General features: G+C 40.3%; 1 protein-coding gene across 1 annotated transcript in view; it reads left to right on the plus strand.

The window, feature by feature from the left end:
• RYR2 (ryanodine receptor 2) overlaps positions 1-19,226 on the plus strand; it is a 646,972-nt gene extending 627,746 nt beyond the window's left edge. Inside the window, exons 101-105 of the mRNA XM_089777369.1 lie at positions 4,889-5,045; positions 7,660-7,724; positions 9,161-9,261; positions 10,630-10,681; positions 17,278-19,226. Coding sequence (XP_089633495.1) covers positions 4,889-5,045; positions 7,660-7,724; positions 9,161-9,261; positions 10,630-10,681; positions 17,278-17,373 — 471 coding nt within the window. The 3' untranslated portion in view covers positions 17,374-19,226. The remainder of the gene's footprint in view (positions 1-4,888; positions 5,046-7,659; positions 7,725-9,160; positions 9,262-10,629; positions 10,682-17,277) is intronic.
• The last annotated feature ends 2,738 nt before the right edge of the window (positions 19,227-21,964 follow it).

A 21,964-nucleotide genomic window follows, 5' to 3' on the forward strand; every position in this document is an offset into this window, starting at 1 on the left:
GAGGCTTTGTGTGCTCCCCCGCCCCCAGATCCTGATTTTTCCCCAGGCAGCAGGGAGCCTGCATTGCAGCTTGAGCCTCACAGCCAGCCAGCACAGATAGGGAGTTTAGCTGATTGGCAGGAGGGGGCATTGTCAAGCAGCTGCTAAATGGAGCTGCTCCCTGCTTGAAATGGAGCAGCAAGGTAAGGAAGTGTTAATGGCTTAAATTTATGAACACCTTAAGAGACAGATAGGTGCCTAATGGGAACTGTATTTATTTTTGTTTGGCTTTTAATGGGAGTTAAACATCTGGGGTTTTCTGGACTGCAAAGCAGTTTAGGCATGTATCTGCCTCTTCAGATATCCCAATACCTCTGTATATCTGGCTCTAGATCTAAAAACCAATGCTCTCATGGGAATTGTGAAAACTTAACACTTAAAACTTAACAAAAGCATAACTCATAAATTTTCCTTGTGTCACCAGAACTGGCTGAAATATGATCACCTATTTTCATAGAGGGGAAAAACAAAGTATTAACTTTATCAATTTATTTCCATTTCAAAGCGTGCCATTTTTTATTTTTTCCCTTTTTCAAAATGTTCGACATCTTTTCTACTCCCCTCCCCTGGTTCCCCAAAGATATCAGTGAAATTTTTCCTTTACAAAAGCCCCTCCAAAAACTGGTGCTAACTAGTTATAAAAGGCTTTCAAGTTTGAGTTAGTGAAGAGGCTTGACATTGTTTACACAAGAGGAACCATTTTGACAGTGTCGACAGTTTGGGATGAGAGTGTTGTTTTAGAAAAGAGTCCTTTCCTGCTCCCTAAAAGTGTTACACTCGGTGTTACATTCAGACGTTCGGGAGCATCTTCAGCTCTGCAGTGCAGACCCTCATAGAACTAGCTCAGCTAAAGGTAGTGTGTGTATGTCTCCCTAATCTGTAACTTACACCTAGAGCTGTAGTGTAGATGAACCTTTGGGGGCTTACCTAAGTTCACTCAACAAGTCTGGGATGGAGCCAAGAATTAAGGCTGTGTATCCCAAAGTAAGAAAGAAAAAGATTCTTTTTACAATTTTTTCTGGAGTGTTGCAGATATCTAAAACTCTGATCTTAATGATATTTTTTTAAAATCCTGTGTTACTAAAATGGTAAGATCTGCATCTTTATTTATTTATTAATGAAGCTGCTGTAAGTAGGACTATTATTGACTTTAAAAAGTGTTGACCCACGCTGACCTGTAAATAGAAGTGAATAAGTTAAATCTCGGCATGCTGCTTCTGAAGGGTTGCTGATCCCTGGTGTTAGATTTTGCTGATTCAGAGCAAGTTGCTTAGATCACTACAAAATCTAAAGAGTGTAATGACTTTTTGATGAATTTTTACATTTTATTTACCTGATTTCCGAATAACCAATACCACATATTTTAAAGAATTAGAAAAAATGTAGAAGAAAATATCACTAAAAACCTTTATAAAAATGCTATGGAGTTTTCTACAGGAGTGCACTTTTCTCCTTTGGGGTTGACTTTGTAAGTCTCAAATTACTGTGCCCTTCTATAATGATGCATCCAAGTTACAAATCTGGCTTCAGAATGGGAAAGCTCTACTATTCAAGGGTGTTCCATTTGTCTGACATAGCATGTAGTTCTGCGGTTTGCAAAGTGGCTCCCAGTTTTCTTGCTGCATTCCTTAATTGGATCAAATTCAGAAGGTTTTTAAGATCTGCGTTGAAGTTACATTTCTAATTATAGCAACGTGGAGATGTGTTGTGATCCTATTCTTATCGTAATACAAGAGGAGGATAAAGTATAAAAGAATCCAAACAATACAAAATCCAAAGAGTGAAAAAAAAACCCTGTGATTTGGAACAATTTGTGTAAGATGGCATGAAACGTGTAAGCTGATTATTCAGCTTCAAAAGAGAGTAATGACTGAATAAAACCCCTCAAGCCAAAAACCTATCAAAACACAAAACACTTGCACACACAATTTCCTTCCTGCAGGGAGGAAGAGAAAGAAATTAAACCACATGTGACAGATGGTAGTGGCATTGCTTAATGCATGGCTGGAAGGCTTTCAGATACTAAGGTGGCAAAAGTGACATATACACCTGAATAGAATGCATTTATTTCTCCCCATCCTTTGCAGACTACTCCATTTTCAAAGTGTGAAGGAAACTAATATGAAAAATCATCTAGAAGGCAATTTTGTCTCTTTTTTGAATTAGTAGAAATTCCCTTATTAATACAAATTAACAGCTCACAAAGCTTTCTAGTTCTGAAAAGATGTGGAAAAATACTGTTGCTCTTAATTACCATTATGTATGTTGAGAAGGAAATTAGTCTGCATGTAGCTCCCCAAGCTAAATGTGAACACTTCTGAAGTACAATAATGCTCAGTGAGAGCAAGGGTCATAGAATCATGGAATCCCTATTCTGAGTCTTTTGCACACAGGTAGCTGAATTCTTTACCCATGTTCATTTGGAGGCATACAATGCACAATTCCATATGCCTTTTCCTCCTTCTCTCACTGTCACCCCTTCCTCTTGACATACGTACATACATACATTACTTTTCAAAAATGCAAGATTTCTTGTTGTTAGTGTTGATTTTGTTCTCTTACAGTGTGATTTGTGTTCTGAAAAATTCTTATGTAAATGGCCCCTTCAGAGTTCCATGTTTATTATGTGTCACTGGTTTGATATCTCATTTAACACCCCTTAGCTCACAGTGCAGCACAGTGGGCCGGGTTAGGCTGGAGTAACCCCCTGCCCTTGTCAGGCAGGCGGCTGCTCCAGCCCGGTGAGGCTGCCGGTTAACAGGTAACCGGTAAGCATCACCCAATCAGGATGATGCTTATGGAATAACTGGTTAACTGGCTGACCGCTGACATCCCTAATACATGGCCTGGAGTCCTCAGTTCCTTCTCAACCATCCCCGGCCTGAGCTAGAACTCCATGGTCCCAAAGTACCTAGGTAGTCAAATCATTATTTAGTGTTAGTAGTTCTAGCACACCTTATTCCCCCCGCCCCATTTAAAAAACCCACCATTTTCTTTCCACTGACTAGCCCTTCTTATGCCATGCTCACCCGGTTTCAAACACTGCACATGATGCAGGGAGCCAATGCTCGTATCCAGTCCCACTGACTGGGTAAGGGAGGGGACGGTGAAGAGGAAAGGGGGCTCTGGCCACTTCTGCTGTTTAAATTGCTGCACGGAACACTGCAGCAGTGGGGGGGGGGGGGAGGAGAAGTCAGCATTGCAGTCTGGGCAGTGCTGAGGGCTAGAGACCCTCGCACCTGCTGCACAGAGCCAGGCCCCCCACACACACCTTGCCCGGGGTCCTGTGGAAGCTGTTGGCCCCCATGCTGGTGTCAGACACTCACCAAACACTCACAATGTGTCTGTTGTCTGAGGGAAACCCACGTTCCCCAGAAGCGTACCTATTGCAGCGAGCATCATTTGCAATACAGAATCATAATGACTTGTGAAGTTGGGATGACTCATGAAAAAAGAAAAGAACCCACCTTGATTTTAAGATCCCAGAGTGGGATCTGTAAGGCTGGGAGTCAGAAAAAATGTTTTAATTCTTAAACTGAGTACATTTGATATGAGATCGTTGTGTTGTGATAAACAAGGAATGCCATATTGCTATTACAAGCAGTCCCCAGGTTACATACAAGATAGGGACTGTAGGTTTGTTCTTAAGTTGAATTTGTATGTAAGTCGGAACTGGTACATATTGTAGGGGAAACTCTAGCCAAACATTTCTCCAGAGCTCAGTTTTATTCTCCCACACCTCACTTCCCTCAGTCCTTTATTCTCAAGCTGAGGTGTCTGCTGAGAAAAGCCGCTCTGCGTCTCCCTGGTCTGCTGGGGGGAGGGGGCTACTAGCTTCGTGTCTCCCTGGTCTGCTGGGGGGAAGCAGCTAGTGCGGGGTTGCCTCACCCCGTTTGTAAGTAGGGATCCGATGTAAGTCGGATCCATGTAACCCGGGGACTGCCTGTACTAGTCGCTCTTCAGAATGGAAGTGCAGTTTAATTATCTCTAACATGTCCTCTGAACAAGAATCCTTAAGAGCTGTTTTTCCTTTGAGGCTCTGAAGCTATACAATTTTTATAAAGATATACAATTTTATTTAAAAGACAATAGATTATAATAACAGTAATAATTATCACTTTTTTTACATTTCAAAAATAACTTTGAAAATAGTAACATCCTTTTCAGAGAGGTATTATCATCTTCACTTGATATCTGTAGATACAGTCAGACACTTCATTATCAAATAAAGACACAGCAATTCAATTGCAGAGCCAAAATTAAAATATGGCAGTGTGTGTAGTGTAGCCTCATGCTTACTGCACCAGATCATGCTGTACAGATAAGAACACATACTTACAATAGTTAGCAGTTTTTTCAATCAGATAAAATTGTAATACATTTTTTCTTTTTGTTTTATGCTGAAGTTGGAAAACATGACATTTTTTAACTTAAATCTCAGCAGCATTTCCAATCTTGCTATAAGATACCTTCCCCATCAAAAAAGAGATCCTGTATGGTCTAGTAGATAAGGCACAGGACTGAGAGTCAGGAGACCTCATTTCTATTCCTAACTTTGCCACTGACTTCTGTGTGACTTTGTCCAATTTCATTCACCTCTCTGTGCCTCTGTTTCCTCTCCTCTAAATAAATAAGATAGACAGATTTGTCTTTCTCTGCCTTGCTTATTTAGACTGCAAGCTTTTTAGTTCAGGAACAATCTCTCTGTTTCTATAGTACCTAACAATGGGATCCCTTTCTCAGTTAGGGCTTTACACATAACTATAATACAAATAAATAAGAAGTAGCCAAAGTCTTGGGAATTGGATTTTTGATGGTAATGTGTTCTCTCATTTTATCTCTTTTCCAGTGCTACATGTTTCATATGTATGTTGGAGTGCGTGCGGGTGGTGGCATTGGTGATGAAATTGAGGATCCAGCAGGAGACGAATATGAGATCTATCGGATCATCTTTGACATTACCTTCTTCTTCTTTGTAATTGTTATTCTATTAGCCATCATACAAGGTATGTATTCAAACCCTGTGGCCACAAGACATATTTGAAACCATTGGAATCTTAGTGACCCATTCATCCCTCCACATACATGAAGTATATGGGAACCCTAAAAGACCAATATTTCACCAAAGAAGGGTGATGATGGCTCGGTAAGATGTGTCTGCTCTGATACTATGAATAGGGAACAGGAATGTATTTTTAAGCTTTAAGAATAGAAATATTTCCCTTTCTGTCTGTGAGGACATATTGGTATGGATATGAATTTACATTTACATTTTTGCTATTTTTTTCTTTTGCCAGGATGTTCAAGAAACATTTTAACATTTACAAACCCATTTAAATCCTCTAAAATTGCATAAAGTATGCTGATATTTTACTAAAATAAAAGACAAATTCCTTTTTTTTAAATGCCAGATTGGCGCCGGGGGGGGGGGGGGGGGGGGGGGGGAGAGGAGAGGAGAGGAGAGAGAGAGAGAGAGAGAGTGAGTGAATAAAGTGAGTTTATCTTCACCAGTTTTCTCCAACTTCATATAACCCCCAGAGCGAGCATAGACAAGGAGTAGGTGATTCAGAGGAAAAACTGATGGAGGTGACAGATTCTTGGGGTACAGTCTGGAACTTCTGCCTGGCCTGTCTTTAATAATACTTTGCTAGCGACAAGCTGCAAAGCTCTCCATGTGCTGTAATCACATAATCAGCAACATTTCCGGACACACTCAGATACATTGCATGAATGCTCTCTAAGCCATTCATGAACCATACATAGGGAAACGCTTGCACCCTAGAAATGTACCATTTTACACTCCTCAAGACGTTCTCTTTAATGTGAGCTTCTATGTTCCTTGCCACTTTGTGAAAGGATAGTGGACATGCACCAGCCTTTGAAATTTGAACACACTCCCTAAGCAATTTAGACAAACTCTCTGATAAAGATATTAAAATAAGTTTATTAACTATAGAAAGATTTTTAAGTGATTGTCAATGTTAAGTGTAGAGGTCAGAGCTGGTTACATAAGAAACAAAGGTGAAATTGCAGTCTAAATTCCAAACTTTATCAGACTAACAGGGATACCAGGTATCCGGTATTGGCCTCTGCCGGGTAAAAAAACCCCGGTGCTTGGAACATTTTTTCCCTGGTGTGTTTGGAGGGGGGCAGAGGGAACAGGGGTATTTAAAAGCGCAGTGACCTTTTTTGTGCTTTTTTTTTCTTTTGGTTAACAACTTCGGTCACCTGGGGTTTTTGTTTGTTTGTTTGGTTTGGGTTTTGTTTTTTTGTTTTTTACTCAACCAATTTTTTTCCTGCCATTTTTGGGGGTTTTTGTGAAAGTATCTGGCAACCCTACAGACTAAGCAGGATTTGAATCAAGCAAACTTTCGTTTTCAAAAGGTATTTCAAAAGGTTTATCCAGTTTGGTTTCCCTCTTTAAGACTAACAGATTATAATTTGACAGGTCTTAACTCTATTACTTGGGCCTAAATCTTATCTCAATTTCACAGATTTTACAGGAGCAAACACCATTAAATTCAGTAGCGTTATTCTGATTTATACCATGAGGGAAGAATGAGGCTCTTTGTATGTATAATACATAGGTCTCTCACCTTAAGGTGCTTTCCCCGTCCCCCTCTGTTTCTGTGAGAAATGGGCCATTAGTTCTTCAGAGCTCAGTTAATGAAATTCCATTACTTAGGGTACATCTAGACTACATGCCTCTGTCACCAGAGGCATGTAGATTAGGCTACCAGACATAGTAAAATGAAGCGGCGATTTAAATAATCACCGCTTCATTTAAATTTACATGGCTGCCGCGCTGAGCCGACAAACAGCTGATCAGCTGTTTGTCGGCTCAGCGTGATAGTCTGAATGCGCGGGTGTCGACATCAAAGGTATTTGTCGACCACCCAGGTAAACCTCATCCCAGGAGGCTTACCTGGGTGGTCGACAAATACCTTTGATGTTGACACCCGCGCGTCCAGACTATCGCGCTGAGCCGACAAACAGCTGATCAGCTGTTTGTCGGCTCAGCACAGCAGCCATGTAAATTTAAATGAAGCGGCGATTTTACTATTTTACTATGTCTGGTAGCCTAATCTACATGCCTCTGGCGACAGAGGCATGTAGTCTAGACGTACCCTAAGCAACAAGCATAGTTAACTCTGGGATGTGCAGGATTGCGCATAGCTTCTGGCCATTCCTGTGGTATTTATATAATAAGGCTATGAACTCTAAGTACATAGTAGTATCATTTTTTTTTATTTATTTTAAATAAAGACCCCATTACTCTACAAATTGTATCTACGTTTTACCTACAGTGTAAGGGAAGAGGCTTGGGCTGTACATATAGGAATTCGCTTGTCCCATAATACTCAATTAAACAAGTATTTTAAAAAGTCCAAATATCTCTCCCAGTCTAGTTGGAGAGACTTGTTTTCTTTTTGCATGGTCAGCTTTGTTTCACATATTTAGACACTAGAATGATTTCATACTAGGTTTATACTATGTCGTCAGGAGACTACTTACCAATTGATCTTATCCTGTCAGAGTTCAGCTTTGGTTTCCATGGGTATGCACATTTTGTCACACTGTATTCTTGAATGTTAAGCATCATTTTTATTTAAACACCAGGTTTAATTATTGATGCTTTTGGAGAATTAAGAGACCAACAAGAACAAGTTAAAGAAGACATGGAGGTAAGAAATCGTAGACTCCTAATTGCTGCACCATAGCACACTTATGCAATGTGCTGGCGGCAGCAATGCCCATTCCTTATCCAAATGTGATGATTCAGCAGAGAGTAATTTTAAACCAACTGGAAAGTATGCAGTTTGCAGTACAACAAAGTATTAACCATCAAACAGCATACTGGACAAGATTCTGTCCTTAGTTACACCTCAGCGAAACCAAGTGAATTCACATAAATATAACTGAAAGTCTGGTCTGCAGAGATGATTTTCTATGTCTGACTTTTTTGACTGAATTACTTTTTAAATAGGTACTTACAGCAAACATATTACTATGTCACATAAAAGCCTACATAAACAATTCTGTTAGCATTCAATAGAAGAGTCTTAGTATCATTCCTTTTAATCAAAGTACTCTGCTACCAGCCAAGTTATAAATAGCATTTGCTGTTGCTCACTTCTGACTGTGAAAAGGGTACAATGAAGAAGGATATGTTTGGGCACTACCAGTTAGAATCATGTAGGATGATAGCCACAGTTCATCAAAACTAATATTTTGCTCTGGACACATTTTCCACCATCTGCAATCTCAGTTGGCTCTTTAGCACATCTGGCTTTTTTATAAATGATAAAATATTAAAACTAAGCCTAAACATCTATTTGTGTTCTTTCATGTGTCTTTTTATATTAATTCTAAGGATTTCATGTTATTTTAACTTTGTAAGCTGGTTCAGTTGAACAAAACTGACCTCAATGGTTTAGCGTTTAGAGTTTAGCTTGGAGTTTCCCAGTATCAATGAAACAAGATTATGAATCATAGCACTGCAAGGGACCTTGAGAGGTCATCTAGTTCAGTCCTCAATTATGATTAATCTTATGTGTGTATTTTCTTTGACTATCCTAAGTGAAAGTAGCCTGTTCCTGCAGAGTTCCCATTTTCTTGTTTAGATCTGACTGTCAGGGTTCAGAGGGCATCAGGTACCTCCTGTGTTCTGTAATCTCCAGTTAGAGCATATTCAGTTTCAGCTGGGTAAACATAACTACCATTGAGGTAACGATTCCTAGGGACTACAGTGACCCCCCTACATTCCTTTAAGTAGACTGGAGAAAGCAATTAGGAAAAACTGCTTTTCAGCCTTGATTAATTCATGCCATCCTTTCTTCTGATCTATTTCCATTCAATTATTGATGCCAAGGATTTTTTTTTAGCAAACAGCAAGAAGTGATTGTGACAGCAATTACATTTCTGTTCATGTGCTTGGCTGAGGGTCAAGCTGAGTTCTTAAAGCAAAAGCCTTTTAGTAAGCACACATTATGTTTCATGTTTCAGAATTTCCAAATAAGTTGTGGTGTGCTTATTGGTGGTTTTTTTTTTTTTCAAAGAAACTAGCACCATTATAGAAAATTTCAGCAATGTGTGTATTCTCTATGTTTGTTTTTTTTAGACCAAATGCTTTATCTGTGGGATAGGCAATGACTACTTTGACACAGTGCCCCATGGTTTTGAAACGCACACGCTACAGGAGCATAACTTGGCCAATTATCTGTAAGTACAGAATCACAAACTCTTCAGTAACTCATGACTCACACCAGCCTTTGCAACTAATTAATCAGGCCCACAAAATAAAGGAGAAAGACCAATGTAAAGGTTTTATATGTTCTCATGCTGTGTGAGTGAATGAGAGAGGTATACAGAGAGATTCCTTTTCATTTTTCTTGTTGTGATAGGAAGTTCAAGATTAAAGGTTGCCTGTGTAACCTTAATTCAGCACATTACGCATATATATTTTGATAGAGTATTTATTTACATGATTGCATACTATTTAAATCCATGGGTCCCCACTCTCATTCAGTCAAATGATGAGCCAGGGAATGAATTACTGATGTGTAGTGAAATAATCTTGTTTGTTGCAAAAATTGCAAGGTGTATAACAAATGAAGTAGGAAACAGCTAGAATAAACAGGATAGTCTCACAGATAAGGCAGTTGAACTCTGCCCTGGAGAATGGATTCTATCACTGTCTGTGCAATAGAGTCCCTATGTACTGCTAATCAAACTATTTAAACCATTTTTTTCACAAGTGATTATTAATTGTGTAATCTTGATTATCTGGGTGCCCAGTTTGAGACAGAAGTACTTGATTCTCATAGCTGAAACTGAAGTCAATGGAAGCTGCATTTGAATAAATGAAGTGCTATCTAATGCTAAGTACTCTGAAAAATGAGATCCTAGCTGCCTCAATCCAGACGTCCAAAATTAGTTGCCATGCTTTATATTTATATTTTATAAAAAGATCTGTCATGTCTAGAGAAATTGATTTAATATAAAAATGAACTAGATTATGAAACCATCACGTAGTAGGTAAATATGCCAAAGCATCAAGCCTAGATATAGTATTAACAAAACTACAGGGTTATATTCTACTGTCAGTTTTTTAACATCTCTATTGACTAGTTTGAACCACATCGTCTAATAAAGCACCCTCTTTAATAAACTGCTTAATAGACTGATTCTGAAACCCTTAATCATCTTCAATAATGTTTGTTTGTGAAAACAGTTTCCTTGACTATTCATCAACATAAATGTCTACATTCAGGCCCTAATTCAGTGATTTATTTCAGTAATAATTTTCATAGCTGGGGTATGGGAAAGCTTCATCTAAGCATTGTAATTGCTAAACCAAACTTGTATCTCTCACTCTTTTGAATGTCATCCATTATTAATTTTAATCTCAAAAGTGTCAAGATTGTGTGTGTATATATAATATTTTGTATGTCATGCATATATTGTGTATCCATGAAGAGAATTACTCTTATTTTATAAAATATAATGGCAAAAATCCATCTGTCTGTATTTCCCCTGGGTTTTCTGATATTTCCATGTGCTTGTTTTGATTAACATATCTTTGTCTAGGTTTTTTCTGATGTATCTCATTAACAAAGATGAAACGGAACATACAGGACAGGTAAGTAAGCACTGTTTACACTGGTACTATTTAAAAAGTTCTAGTTATAAAAGACTGGAATATTCAGTAAGGTACCACTGGATGAGAATTCTAACCAATCATATGAAGCTCTCACTGTAAAACCAGTGACTTCATTCAAAACGTTCCTTAAAACTGACTTATTTTGGCCAGAGTTTGATTACTAACCTTTTCTTTAGCATCTTTGTACCTGTTCTGCTACTTGATTTTTAACTTTTAAAATTTATCTCCCCAAAATAAGCATGAAACAAAAATTTGAACTGACAAGATACATAAAATCATAGAATTCTAGAATACTAGAACTGGAAGGGACCTTGAGAGGTCATCGAGTCCAGTCTCCGGCCCTCATGGCAGGACTAAGCACTGTCTAGATCATCCCTGATAGATGTCTATCCAACTTGCTCTTAAATATCTCCAGTGATGGAGATTCCACAACTTCCCTAGGCAATTGATTCCAGTGTTTAACCACCCTGACAGTTAAGACGTTTTTCCTAATGTCCAATATACAAGAAATCATTTGACTTTTTCTTATTGACTATTTTCCTCACACTTTTTGACTATTGTTATTGTTACTTGGTTATTTTGTAGTTTATACTGTGTTTTCAAAGCCAGGAGAATGCTATCTATCTCTGTAAATACCATTTGCTCCCATCGTATTGTATAACCAGTACTGAAATGTTGTGCTTTTTACCTACTCCGTGCCCACGGTTACATGCAACACGGAGTAGGTAGTTCGAATTAGGATCTCTAATTCGAACTACTGGTACATCTCGTTCCACGTGCCGCGTGTAGCCGTGGGCACGGAGTTCGGACTAAGGGACATTTAGAAATGGTGGTGCCCGGGAAGATGCAAATGAATCCCGGGATATTTAAGTCCCGTGCTTCATTTGCAACTTTGAATGCCTACATTAGCCTCCCTAGTTCGAACTAGGGGGCTAGTGTAGACATACTCATATATACATCAGGAAAGACTAGATCCCCTTCAACAGTATACAGTCTGTTAAAAGAGGTGGGAATATGGTTTGAGTGGCAGGAAACTGGTGACATGCTTGGGATAAGTAAGGCTGCTTTGCAGAGTTCTGGCAACACAATACAGTACAGGCAGAAAGCTGGTGTACTTGCACAGTGGGGAACGTCCTTGGTATAGATGTTGTACTTAAAGAATTGCGTGAGATCTTTTCTTTCTTTCTTTCTTTCTTTCTTTCTTTCTTTCTTTCTTTCTTTCTTTCTTTCTTTCTTTCTTTCTTTCTTTCTTTCTTCTTTCTTTCTTTCTTTCTTTCTTTCTTTCTGTACTTCTGTACTTCTGTACTTCTGTACTTCTGTACTTCTGTACTTCTAGACTTCACCTCTCTGTCAACAGAGAGATGTAGATTAGGCATGTCGAAATTGCTAATGAAGCAGGGATTTAAATATCCTACACTTCATTAGCATAAACATGGCCACCGCTTTATTCCGAAATGTAGCTTTTTCGAAAAAAAAGTCAGTTTAGATGTGGATCTGTCGAAAAATAATCCCTTTTTCGAAAGATCCTGTAAACCTCATTTTTTGGAGGAATACAGGATCTTTCGAAAAAGGGTTTATTTTTCGACAGATCCGCGTCTACACTGCCGTTTTTTCCAAAAAAGCTCCGTTTCGAAAAAAAAAGCAGCAGCCATGTTTATGCTAATGAAGCACGGGATATTTAAATCCCTGCTTCATTTGCAATTTCGATGTGTCTAATCTACATTTCTCTGTCAACAGAGAGGTGTAGTCTAGACACAGCCTCCGTGTCTCTGTATCTGTCTGTCTGTCTTACACACACACATGCTCACTCCGTCTTATTTTTGTTTAGTTACCAAATTGTTCCTCCCCTTAACTCACTGGCCAGATGAGTTAGATAGGGGGGAGAGAAGGAGCAAGGTTTCTGTCTGTATGAACTGATGCACTAGTGCTGACAAGCCAAGTCCCAGGTCCCATGCAAGACACCCCACGTTTATAGGAGCTTCCCTCTCATGCAAATCTATGCACTTTGACTGTGTCAGTTCTTAATTAGATCTGACACACCTTCTTTTGGGTGTTATCCCCAATGCTGCTACATTCAGCTTCAAAGAGGGTGTTTACTTTTAACTCCAATTCTGCTTCAAAAGAGGGTGCTTGCTTCTGACTCCCAAGGCCATCCATGTGTCTGATCCTTTCACAATGAGCCCACTTGATAGTGTCTTGGTGTTCTTGGGTTTAGCTTCTATTCTTCCCCTTTTCAACTGTTGCCACTGTTAATCTTTGGAGGGGCTTGCCTTCTACACCTGTTTTCTTTGAAATCTGACCAGTATACTAAACTACTATCATCATGTTACATCTATTTATGGACTGTCAGTCTTGATTGGCTGTACATCCGTTCACATCTCATTCATCAAGAACAAAACCACTTTCAAGTAAATTGGGTAAGACCTATTCTATTTCTAGTACAAAGACATTGTCTTTACCTTCATTATTCCTAAGAACTATATCATCATAAAAAGGCTTAATACAAAGTTTCTATAAAGCATTATAAGAAGACTACATTATAAAGCTAATACAAAGTTTCTGTAAGACATTATGAAGCTTATACCATTTCCATAAGACTTACTAATACAAAGTTTCTATATTATAAGGAGACTTAATACAAAGATTTGTCTAAGTATAGAAATCTCTATCTTATGCAGAGTTGGCATGCATGTTATGAGCACACTTGCACACCAATGATCCCTAGTTGCCCCAAGCAGCTTTTTGAGAGCAATCGCAGGTGGTCATAAGCTGTAAGGCTGTTTGTGCATGAAGGGGCTGAATCAGTCCCCAGCTAGCCCAAGAACTGGGAGATGGCAAAAGTTGTATAAAGCCACCACTGTGCCCACTTCCCCTGAAGTCCTATGCCAAACACATCTCAGTCAGATGTGAGGATTGGGGCCTTGGTTTCTTTTGTTCATCTTAAAGCTGCACACATGCAGTGACTCGTCAGATCAGATCATACTGAATTCACTGCATTATGAATAATGGTAAAATAATCCTTTTTAGCATTGACAAAGCAGCTACTTTGCTTTCAGTGCGCTCCCTGTACAGAACCATATACTATGTACATTATTTTAGTAATCTTGCCTGTTCAGTGAAAGTTGGGCTACAGCATAAGGCCTATAGTGATTATTCATGAGCTAAGGACTTAAATAAATGTCCAACAAAACAATACCCAACATTTTTCCTGCAGGAATCATTTGGTTACAATTGCCTTTGTCTTTTCTGTCCAATCACATTGTCAGATAGCAGCATAGTAATAGAGATGTAGTCGTGTTAGTCTGGTCTTGCTGAAACAAAAGACAGGACTATGCAGCACTTTAAAGACTAACAAGATGGTTTATTAGGTGATGAGCTTTTGTGGGCCAGACCCACTTCCTCCGATTAAATTGTGGAAGAAAATTGGCATGACCATATATACCAAAGGGATACAATTAAAAAAAAAAGTGAACACATATAAAATTGACAAATCAGATTTTAGAACAGAGTGGGTGTGTATGTGTGTGTGTGGTGGGGGGAAGAGGTTAGTGTCTATGAGATAATGATATTAGGAGTGATAATTGGGGAAGCTATCTTTGTAATGGGTAAGGTAGTTAGCATCTTTGTTAAGGCCCAATTGTAAAGTGTCAAATATAAGCCTGAATGATAGTTCTGAGGTTACTCTTTGTAGTCTGGTGTTAAAGTCTCTTTGAAGTAAGATACATGTAGTGAGGTCATTGAGACAATGCCTAGTCTGGTTGAAATGACAAGAAACTGTTTTTTCTTTGTGAAACTGTCCGATGTCTGTCTGATTTGTGGGCATTAATTCTTTGGTGAAGTGTCTGAGAAGTTTGTCCAATATACATAGCAGACGGACACTGTTGGCACATGATAGCATAAATTATATTTCTGGATGAACAGGAATATGTGGTCTTGTTCTTGTAACTGACATGGTTAGGTCCAATGATGGTGTCACCAGAGTAAATATGTAGACAAAGCTGGCAACAGGGTTTGTTGCAAGGGAAAGTTCCAGGATTGGTATTAGTGTGTTATGTCCTGTGGTTGTTGGTAAGAATCATCCTGAGGTTAGGTGGTTGTCTATAGGAGACTAAGGGTCTGTCTCCCAGAGCCTCTCTGAGTGTAGTATCCTGTTCCAGTATAGGTTGTAGGTTATTGATAATGAGTTGGACGGGTTTAAGTTGGGGGCTATAGGTGATGACAAGTGGTGTTCTATTGTTGGTTTTCTTGGGTCTGTCTTGAAGTAGATGGTTTCTAGGTATTTGTCTGGCTCTTTCAATTTGTTTTTTTATTTCCCCGGCAGGAAAGTCTCCCTCTTATTTCACAGAGGTTGTGAAGCACACAGCAGGCCACCCACCACCTCGGGGGTGTTCTGGTCACTGAATAGAGGAGAGGAGACTCCAGAACCTCCCTTTCAAGCAGCCAAAGGCACCCTTCACAACAATGGGGTACCTGCTGAGCCTGTTGTTGAAGCATTCTTTCATGGAGTCCAGGTGTCCCATATAGAGCTTCATTAGCCAGGGGATCAAGGAGTAGGCTGTGTTGCCCAAGATGAAGATAGGCTTGTCCATCTCCCCGACCCTGATGGTGTGGTTGGGGAGAAATGTGCCAGCATGCATCCTCTAGAAGAGGCTGGATTTCCTGAATATACAGGTGTTGTGCACCTTCCCCAACCACCCAACATAAATGTTCATGAACGAGCCCCTGTGGTGCATTAGGGCCTGCAGGACCATGGAAAAGAACACCTTCCTTTTGGTGAAGTCCAAGGCATAGTAGTTGAGGGCCAAGATGGTGATGTGGGTGCGATCAAAGGCCCCTCTCTCCCACAATTGAGGAAGCCCGTGGTGTCAAAGCCAGAAATGATGGGCTCCACGTCACCCAGGCTGATGACCCTCCACAGCAGGTCAGTGTTGATGGCCTTCACCACCTGTAAAATCATAGAAATATAGAATCACTGGGTTGCCACCACCTTCTTAGTAAAATACTAAGAGTCAAACCTGTATGAGCACAGCCCCGGCAGTCCATCTCCCCACACCAAACTGGTTCCTCACAGAACAGTAGCTGTCCAGTGTGCTGAGCTTCCAACATGCAATGGCAACACGCTTCTGGAGGGAGATGGCACATCACATGGGGGTGTCCTATTGCCAGAGGGGAGAGGCAAGCCACTTGCAGAGCTGCAGGAAGGCATCCTCTGCATGCAGAAGTTCTGGAGCCACTGTTGGTCATCCCACCACTCCACAACAATGCAGTCCCACCAGTCGGCACTGATCTCCCGGCACCAGAAGTGGCGGTGCATGGTCTGCAAGGGAGGATGGAAGGAACTGTAGTGCATGAGGAACACTCAGGCCAGGGTGAGGAGAAGCCCCATTCTGAGCTGGTCATTGTGGTCCTCTAGTGCCATGAGGGCAGCCTTCATAAACTGTGCCAGGAGGTGCAGCAGGTCTAAGATCCAGTGACTGCTTTGTAGCAGATTCAGCTCCATGGTTGAAGTGTTGTGACATCCTCAAGGGCAGCCAGAGCACACGGTGTGAGTTTGCTGTCCCTCAAGGAGGTAGGTAATGGGGAAGAGTCTGAGACACAGATGTAGAGGGGAGGCCCTTTAAGCTGAGCCTCAAATAGCTTCAGGAAGCAGCAACAGGAAGTGAATGCTGTCCTGATGCCCTGCCTGGAGTGCTTCCTGGGGGGTTTAAATGTGATTCAGGCTCCAATCAGTGTGGACGTGCTATTTCAATACAAATCTTCACTATTTCAATGGGAATTTGTAGAGTGGATTTGTAGAATGGACGCGCTCACATATATATATGTGTGTATATATAAGTCTGTAACATTTGTGGTAATAAAGACGTCTTTCTGGCAAGCAGTTGTCTGAATTTCTTCTATTTTTGTAAAATAGGTAATCACTTGGAATTGAAAATGAATAATCTACATTGACATGCAGCCCATTAGTGTTTGAAACAATATACTTACTTATACAAAAACTCACCCAAATGGAAAAAATTACTATTAAGGAAGATTGCTCCTATTTATGGATTCTACCAGAAACTTGTTATTCTTAAACCCACTGTATTATTGTATGTATTGCACACAGACATGTTTGAAATAGCTGATGAAGAAATTCAGCTGAGGTTCCTTTAAGGATCATTAAAACTCAAATCCTTAACTGCAGTGGGGTATTGCAGGCAACTGTACCTGAGCTTCAGTTTGCTCCTGCACATAAAAGAACAAAACTAGTAGTTGTGTATTGTCTCCATTTTTTATTTCACAAGAAAGAAGGTCAAAATTCCTGAGTTCTTCAAAAGTCTCTTTAAACTCCTCCCTAGCCTAACGTATGTGAGTGTTTCTATAATATTTTCATCCAGGCGACAGAACTCCAAAAACCTAGACAAAAATGAATGACGTTGTTAGTGTTTTCCATCACTTGTAGGTTCATACACTGTAGATCAGCTTTTAATTGAATCATCATGTAGAGCAGCAGGTAGTCTTTTTGGAAGGCGGAGGGATGGCTAATATACTCTCACTGAATCAGACTAATTATTCAAATCTCTCGTGTCTTGCAGGAATCATATGTATGGAAAATGTATCAAGAACGGTGTTGGGAGTTTTTCCCTGCTGGTGACTGCTTCCGAAAACAGTATGAAGACCAGCTCAATTAAAATACGAATGAAAATTGCCACGGAAAATATGTCCATCCTTTTCCCAACTCTCTAGGGAATATCTGATTTCTCAACTCTCCAAAGCTGTGTGCTTTTTGGAGCACCAAAGCTCTGTTTCTGATTACCTGACTGTGCTGGGTTTTTTCTTGTTTATTTGCTTTCAGAACAATGGAGTAAAGAACAATGAAAATGTAAAACAGCAACTCATGGGGAAAAAAAACATACACCCACACATAAATCCTCATACATAACATGCACACGCACACAGAGGCAATTATTTTACGAGACTGCCAGATAAATCCCTTGACTGTGAGAACACATATGGGGTAATGTGGTAGTGGCATTCATTCAATCTATTTATTTCATCATCCAGGAAGAGACTATATAGTTCACAGAGCACTGTAAAGGATTGTTTTGAACACTAAGTTGTGGGGAAATAGTGCCTTACTATATGTGGGTTGAGCTATGCAGCAGATGAGTGCATGATGCCATCTTATCTTTTTTTTGTGCCCTCCCTTTCTTCCCAGTTAATATTTATTTTGTGTTTTGGTGGGGGGAGGGGTTTGATTGTGCACACCTTTTTAATAAGACTGTGGCGTGTCTCAGGACAAGAGTAGGTTATTCTCATCAAGCTACATTCACATTTACCTTCTTTTTCTGTTGCTCTTATTTTGGTAATGCTCTGATGCAACACTGCAACTTTATGAAATCTTTGTATGAAAACAGACTGAAACACACTTTGAAAAATATTTCATTGCATGTTTATTATGCAAGTTTAAAACCAACAAACAAAAAACAACAACCTTCAGAAGCAAGTTGATAACATGAGAAAAACATTCACAATAATTATACTCATAGTAATAAAGTGTTGTGGGCTTTATTGTACATTTGGAACGTATCATCAGCCAACAATGTATATGTTATGAACTTAATGGTAATTTTGTTTTTACTTCTTTTTCTTTTCTTGTTTTTTCCTTTTTCAATAGTGGAGTTAAAGATTTTCATGTTAAACCTTTTTTTTTTTTTTTTTAAATCAAAGCTGAAGCAATATCCATTCAGGGATTCCATCAGGTCCATCATGAAGCACCAATGATGTGTACATCACTCCATTTTGAGTCCTTTTCAATTGTAATGACAGTCTTTACAAATAAAAAGAGAAATTCAGAATGGAAGCAAGGTGGTTTTGCTAGCAATTTGAGCTTTTTCTTGCTGAGTTTGCTCTCTAATACCTGATTTAACAAAATCAGTCTTGTAAACAGGAGCACTCTGAAGTCTTTATGTTTAAATTATTCTCCTCCTGTGATCTGTGATGATTCCTCTTTGCACTCATAGCCCACAACTTCATCTGTCGTAAAGGCAAATTTAGTATCTTCACTAGCACTCAGAGTAGTAGGCGTTATGAATATGGTATTTAAAAGAAGACACAAGCCCAAGCTACAAAAATTTTATTTCACTCCTCCCGCACCCCATCTTGAGGGCTATTTAAATGTAAGATTTCTGTTCAGCTGACTAGAAATATGGGTGCCATTCTTTAGGTCCAGAACAGGGTTCAGGTTTCAAATACTCTTACTTTCCAGGGCCGTTTGAACCCAAGATGTTGGTTTATACTGATGATAAAAATAGGAGAAAGCTACCAGGAATTGATTTGCTTTCTTACTCACTATTCCTCTGTGATGTTAGCAGAACAGATTTTCCCTCTCATGTATGTACCCAGAATAGTTTGTTATCGTTTTAGCACTTGAGCACCAGGGAGATGGTATTGGTTTAGTTTTACAGATCAGTGAAGTACTTGTTTCAAAAATTAAATTCAGAAGGAAGAACATGGACTTTGTAGACAGGTATATTAATAAAAGAGGGAAATCTCCTTAATGTTGACCTTCCATATTAAAAAGCTTCTGCTGCTGCATTCTCTGCCATTTGATTCCAAAACTGTTGCATCCAATGTGTGTGAAGCCACATTGAAGCACAGTGATCCCATCTCTGTGTTTGGGGTCAGTAGTTGTGATGGAACAGATGCTTACCTTTTCATTATACACATCTTTACTCACTCAATACAGATGGCCCCCACATTCATATGGACAGATACGTCCTTCCAGCAGATAATGGGTTCATTCATGAGAGCAAGATTTGGCTGGCAGTGTTGGAAGTCAGCGGAGGTATGCTTCGTGGAGCAACTGTGGATCTCTTGTGCTCTGCATCTCCTGCTCCCTCCACTGAACTACAAACCCACAGTTCACTGCAGGGACCTGGATTTGGTTCTTAAAACATAAATCTCCAAAATGGTGAGAATGGAAACCCTTGATAAGACTAGAGAGTTATGTTTTTCTCCTAAAATTGTGAATTTTGAAGAACTCATTTTGGTTGTAATAGTGACAATCAGTTCTTCATATATGAAATCCTTCAAGCAAATCTGTCAAATACTGGACCAGGTGGAAAGCTATTCAAGTTTGTGGAGTATACTGCATTTTGGATTCATGCAAAAAAGGAAGGGAAATCTTTAAATGCAGTAGTTTTTAACAAACTATTTATCTCTGATTACTTAGGTTTTTGTTGGCACGTTTCTGAATGGGATGTTGTAAAAGGAATTGAGCATAATGAATAGCTTATTCAAATGACTTTTATTAAATTCCATAGAGCATTAATTCTTTTGCAGTTGTATGGAAAGAATTAAACTTTAAAGGAAGTCGGAAATGTGCCATGGGAGAAAGCTACTTCCAGTCTGAAGTCCAAGACAATGTGACAATGCACCATTTGAAAAAAAATGTCATTGTATCATGTCTAAGAATTCAGTTACAGTACTTACCTAAGGTACTGTTAGATATTTTAAGGTCCAATTACATTACGTACATACATTAACATTTGCATTTGCAGGTTGCAATTGGTACCTTGTAGTTAAGGTATGAACAAGTTACACCAAACATTTTGAGACCAGCTGTTTATAAGATGTTAGAGGGCATTTGCATGCTGGGTACAAGGTAACTAGTAACCTTATATATGCTGATGTTGTATATTCCGGTTAGTTTTAGCAAATAAGTCAAATGATGCTGAAGGAAAAAAAACACACAAAATAGGAAATAAATGAGGCTGGAGGTTGAAATAACCATTCACCTGTACAGGCCAGTCCCTTTTGGTCAGGCTTAGGGGCCTCAGAAGGCTCCAATCTATGTTGTACCTCCCGTCATTGTAGCCCCTTTCATAAGCTATAAAAGTCGTCTTATCAATCCACAGACATCAGTCTGTCATTTTATTAGTGATTTTGATAGAATCACAGAAAGAAGAAATAAAAACCTCTTAGTCCTTCAGCGCTGGTGCCCCCCACCTCTGTATTTTAGAAGATTGCTCCCTGTATCTTTGCCTCTGTTGTCTTCTCTAAGCCATTCTTGAAGAGCTATGTGACAGGGAAACCACCTGGTGCCGGGGGCAGAGAGAGCCCCACCCACACAGCCCTACTGGGCATGCTCCGAGGGGAACTGGGGTATAAAAGGCTGCTGGCCTGCTCAGAAGGGGCAGACCGTGGCCCGAGCTGGAGCTAGCGCCCAACTGCAGGAGAGGGAGTTGCCAAGAGGGCTGAAGGAGCTGCTGCCAGGCCCCAGCCGGGCTTGCCCCCAACAACGGAGCTGCCGACTGACCCCCTGTGACCCAGGCACCAGACCGGACACTGCCAACCCCGACGCTGCCTGGGGAAGCTGCCGCTACAACCACCCGACCAACGCCGACAGGTGGGACCACGACAGGCCGGAGGCTGGGGGTAGGAAGTGACCCAGGGCAGGGAGCTGGAAAGGCCCCGGAGGTCTCAGCGCATTGCGGGGAGGAACCCCCCTGAGCCAGTGGTGGGAGCCGCCCGCCGCTGATAGGGCCCTGGGTCGGGGCCCAGTGGAGAGGGAGGGCCCGGGCCCCCCTACCCCTGCTGCCCTGAATCCCAGCGAGTGGGGAGCTCGGCTAGAGGACTAGGCCGCAGAGCCGGCGTACGGAGGACTAGGCCAGGAGGCCATATTTCCCCTAAAAGAGGGGCATTGCACTTTGGGGCTAGCCCAAGTGGGCTGAACTATGCCCCAGACAAGGGCGGCAACCCCAGTTGGGGGAGGGGGGAGCGACAAGCTGCAAGTATGGTGCATCATGAACCTCCACTGATGAGTTATCTTACTAATGTAACATTTTCTTTGTCTTCCATAAGGTTTTCTTTTTTCAGCTCCAGGCCATTGATACATCCACTATGATCCTCTGGGACAGTGACTAATTCCTTTCATGTACACTGTTACCTTGAAATATTTCTTGGCTGTGATCATTTTCCACCTTTTTGTTTTCTAAACTATAGTGCATTTAAGATAAGAATTTCCTTCCTCCTTAACTTACCAAGTGTTGTATCAGCTTAATACCTGGTACATCCTCAATGAAGAGAGAGTAGTCAGTATTTCAAAAAGCTGGGGCAGATTAGTTTGCTGTCTGTCCTATATCTAACATAATTATCAAAAATGTAGCTCTTTCAGTCTCTCCTCATATGTCTTAGTCTTCTATCCTTGTTTGGTTTTGGTTGCCTCTCTGTTTTCTTAGTCTTCCTAAGTAGTTGGGGGCAGGACTACATACAGTATGT

The sequence above is a fragment of the Pelodiscus sinensis genome, chromosome 3 (assembly GCF_052426305.1).
Source record: "Pelodiscus sinensis isolate ZL-2025 chromosome 3, ASM5242630v1, whole genome shotgun sequence".
Taxonomy (NCBI): domain Eukaryota; kingdom Metazoa; phylum Chordata; order Testudines; family Trionychidae; genus Pelodiscus; species Pelodiscus sinensis.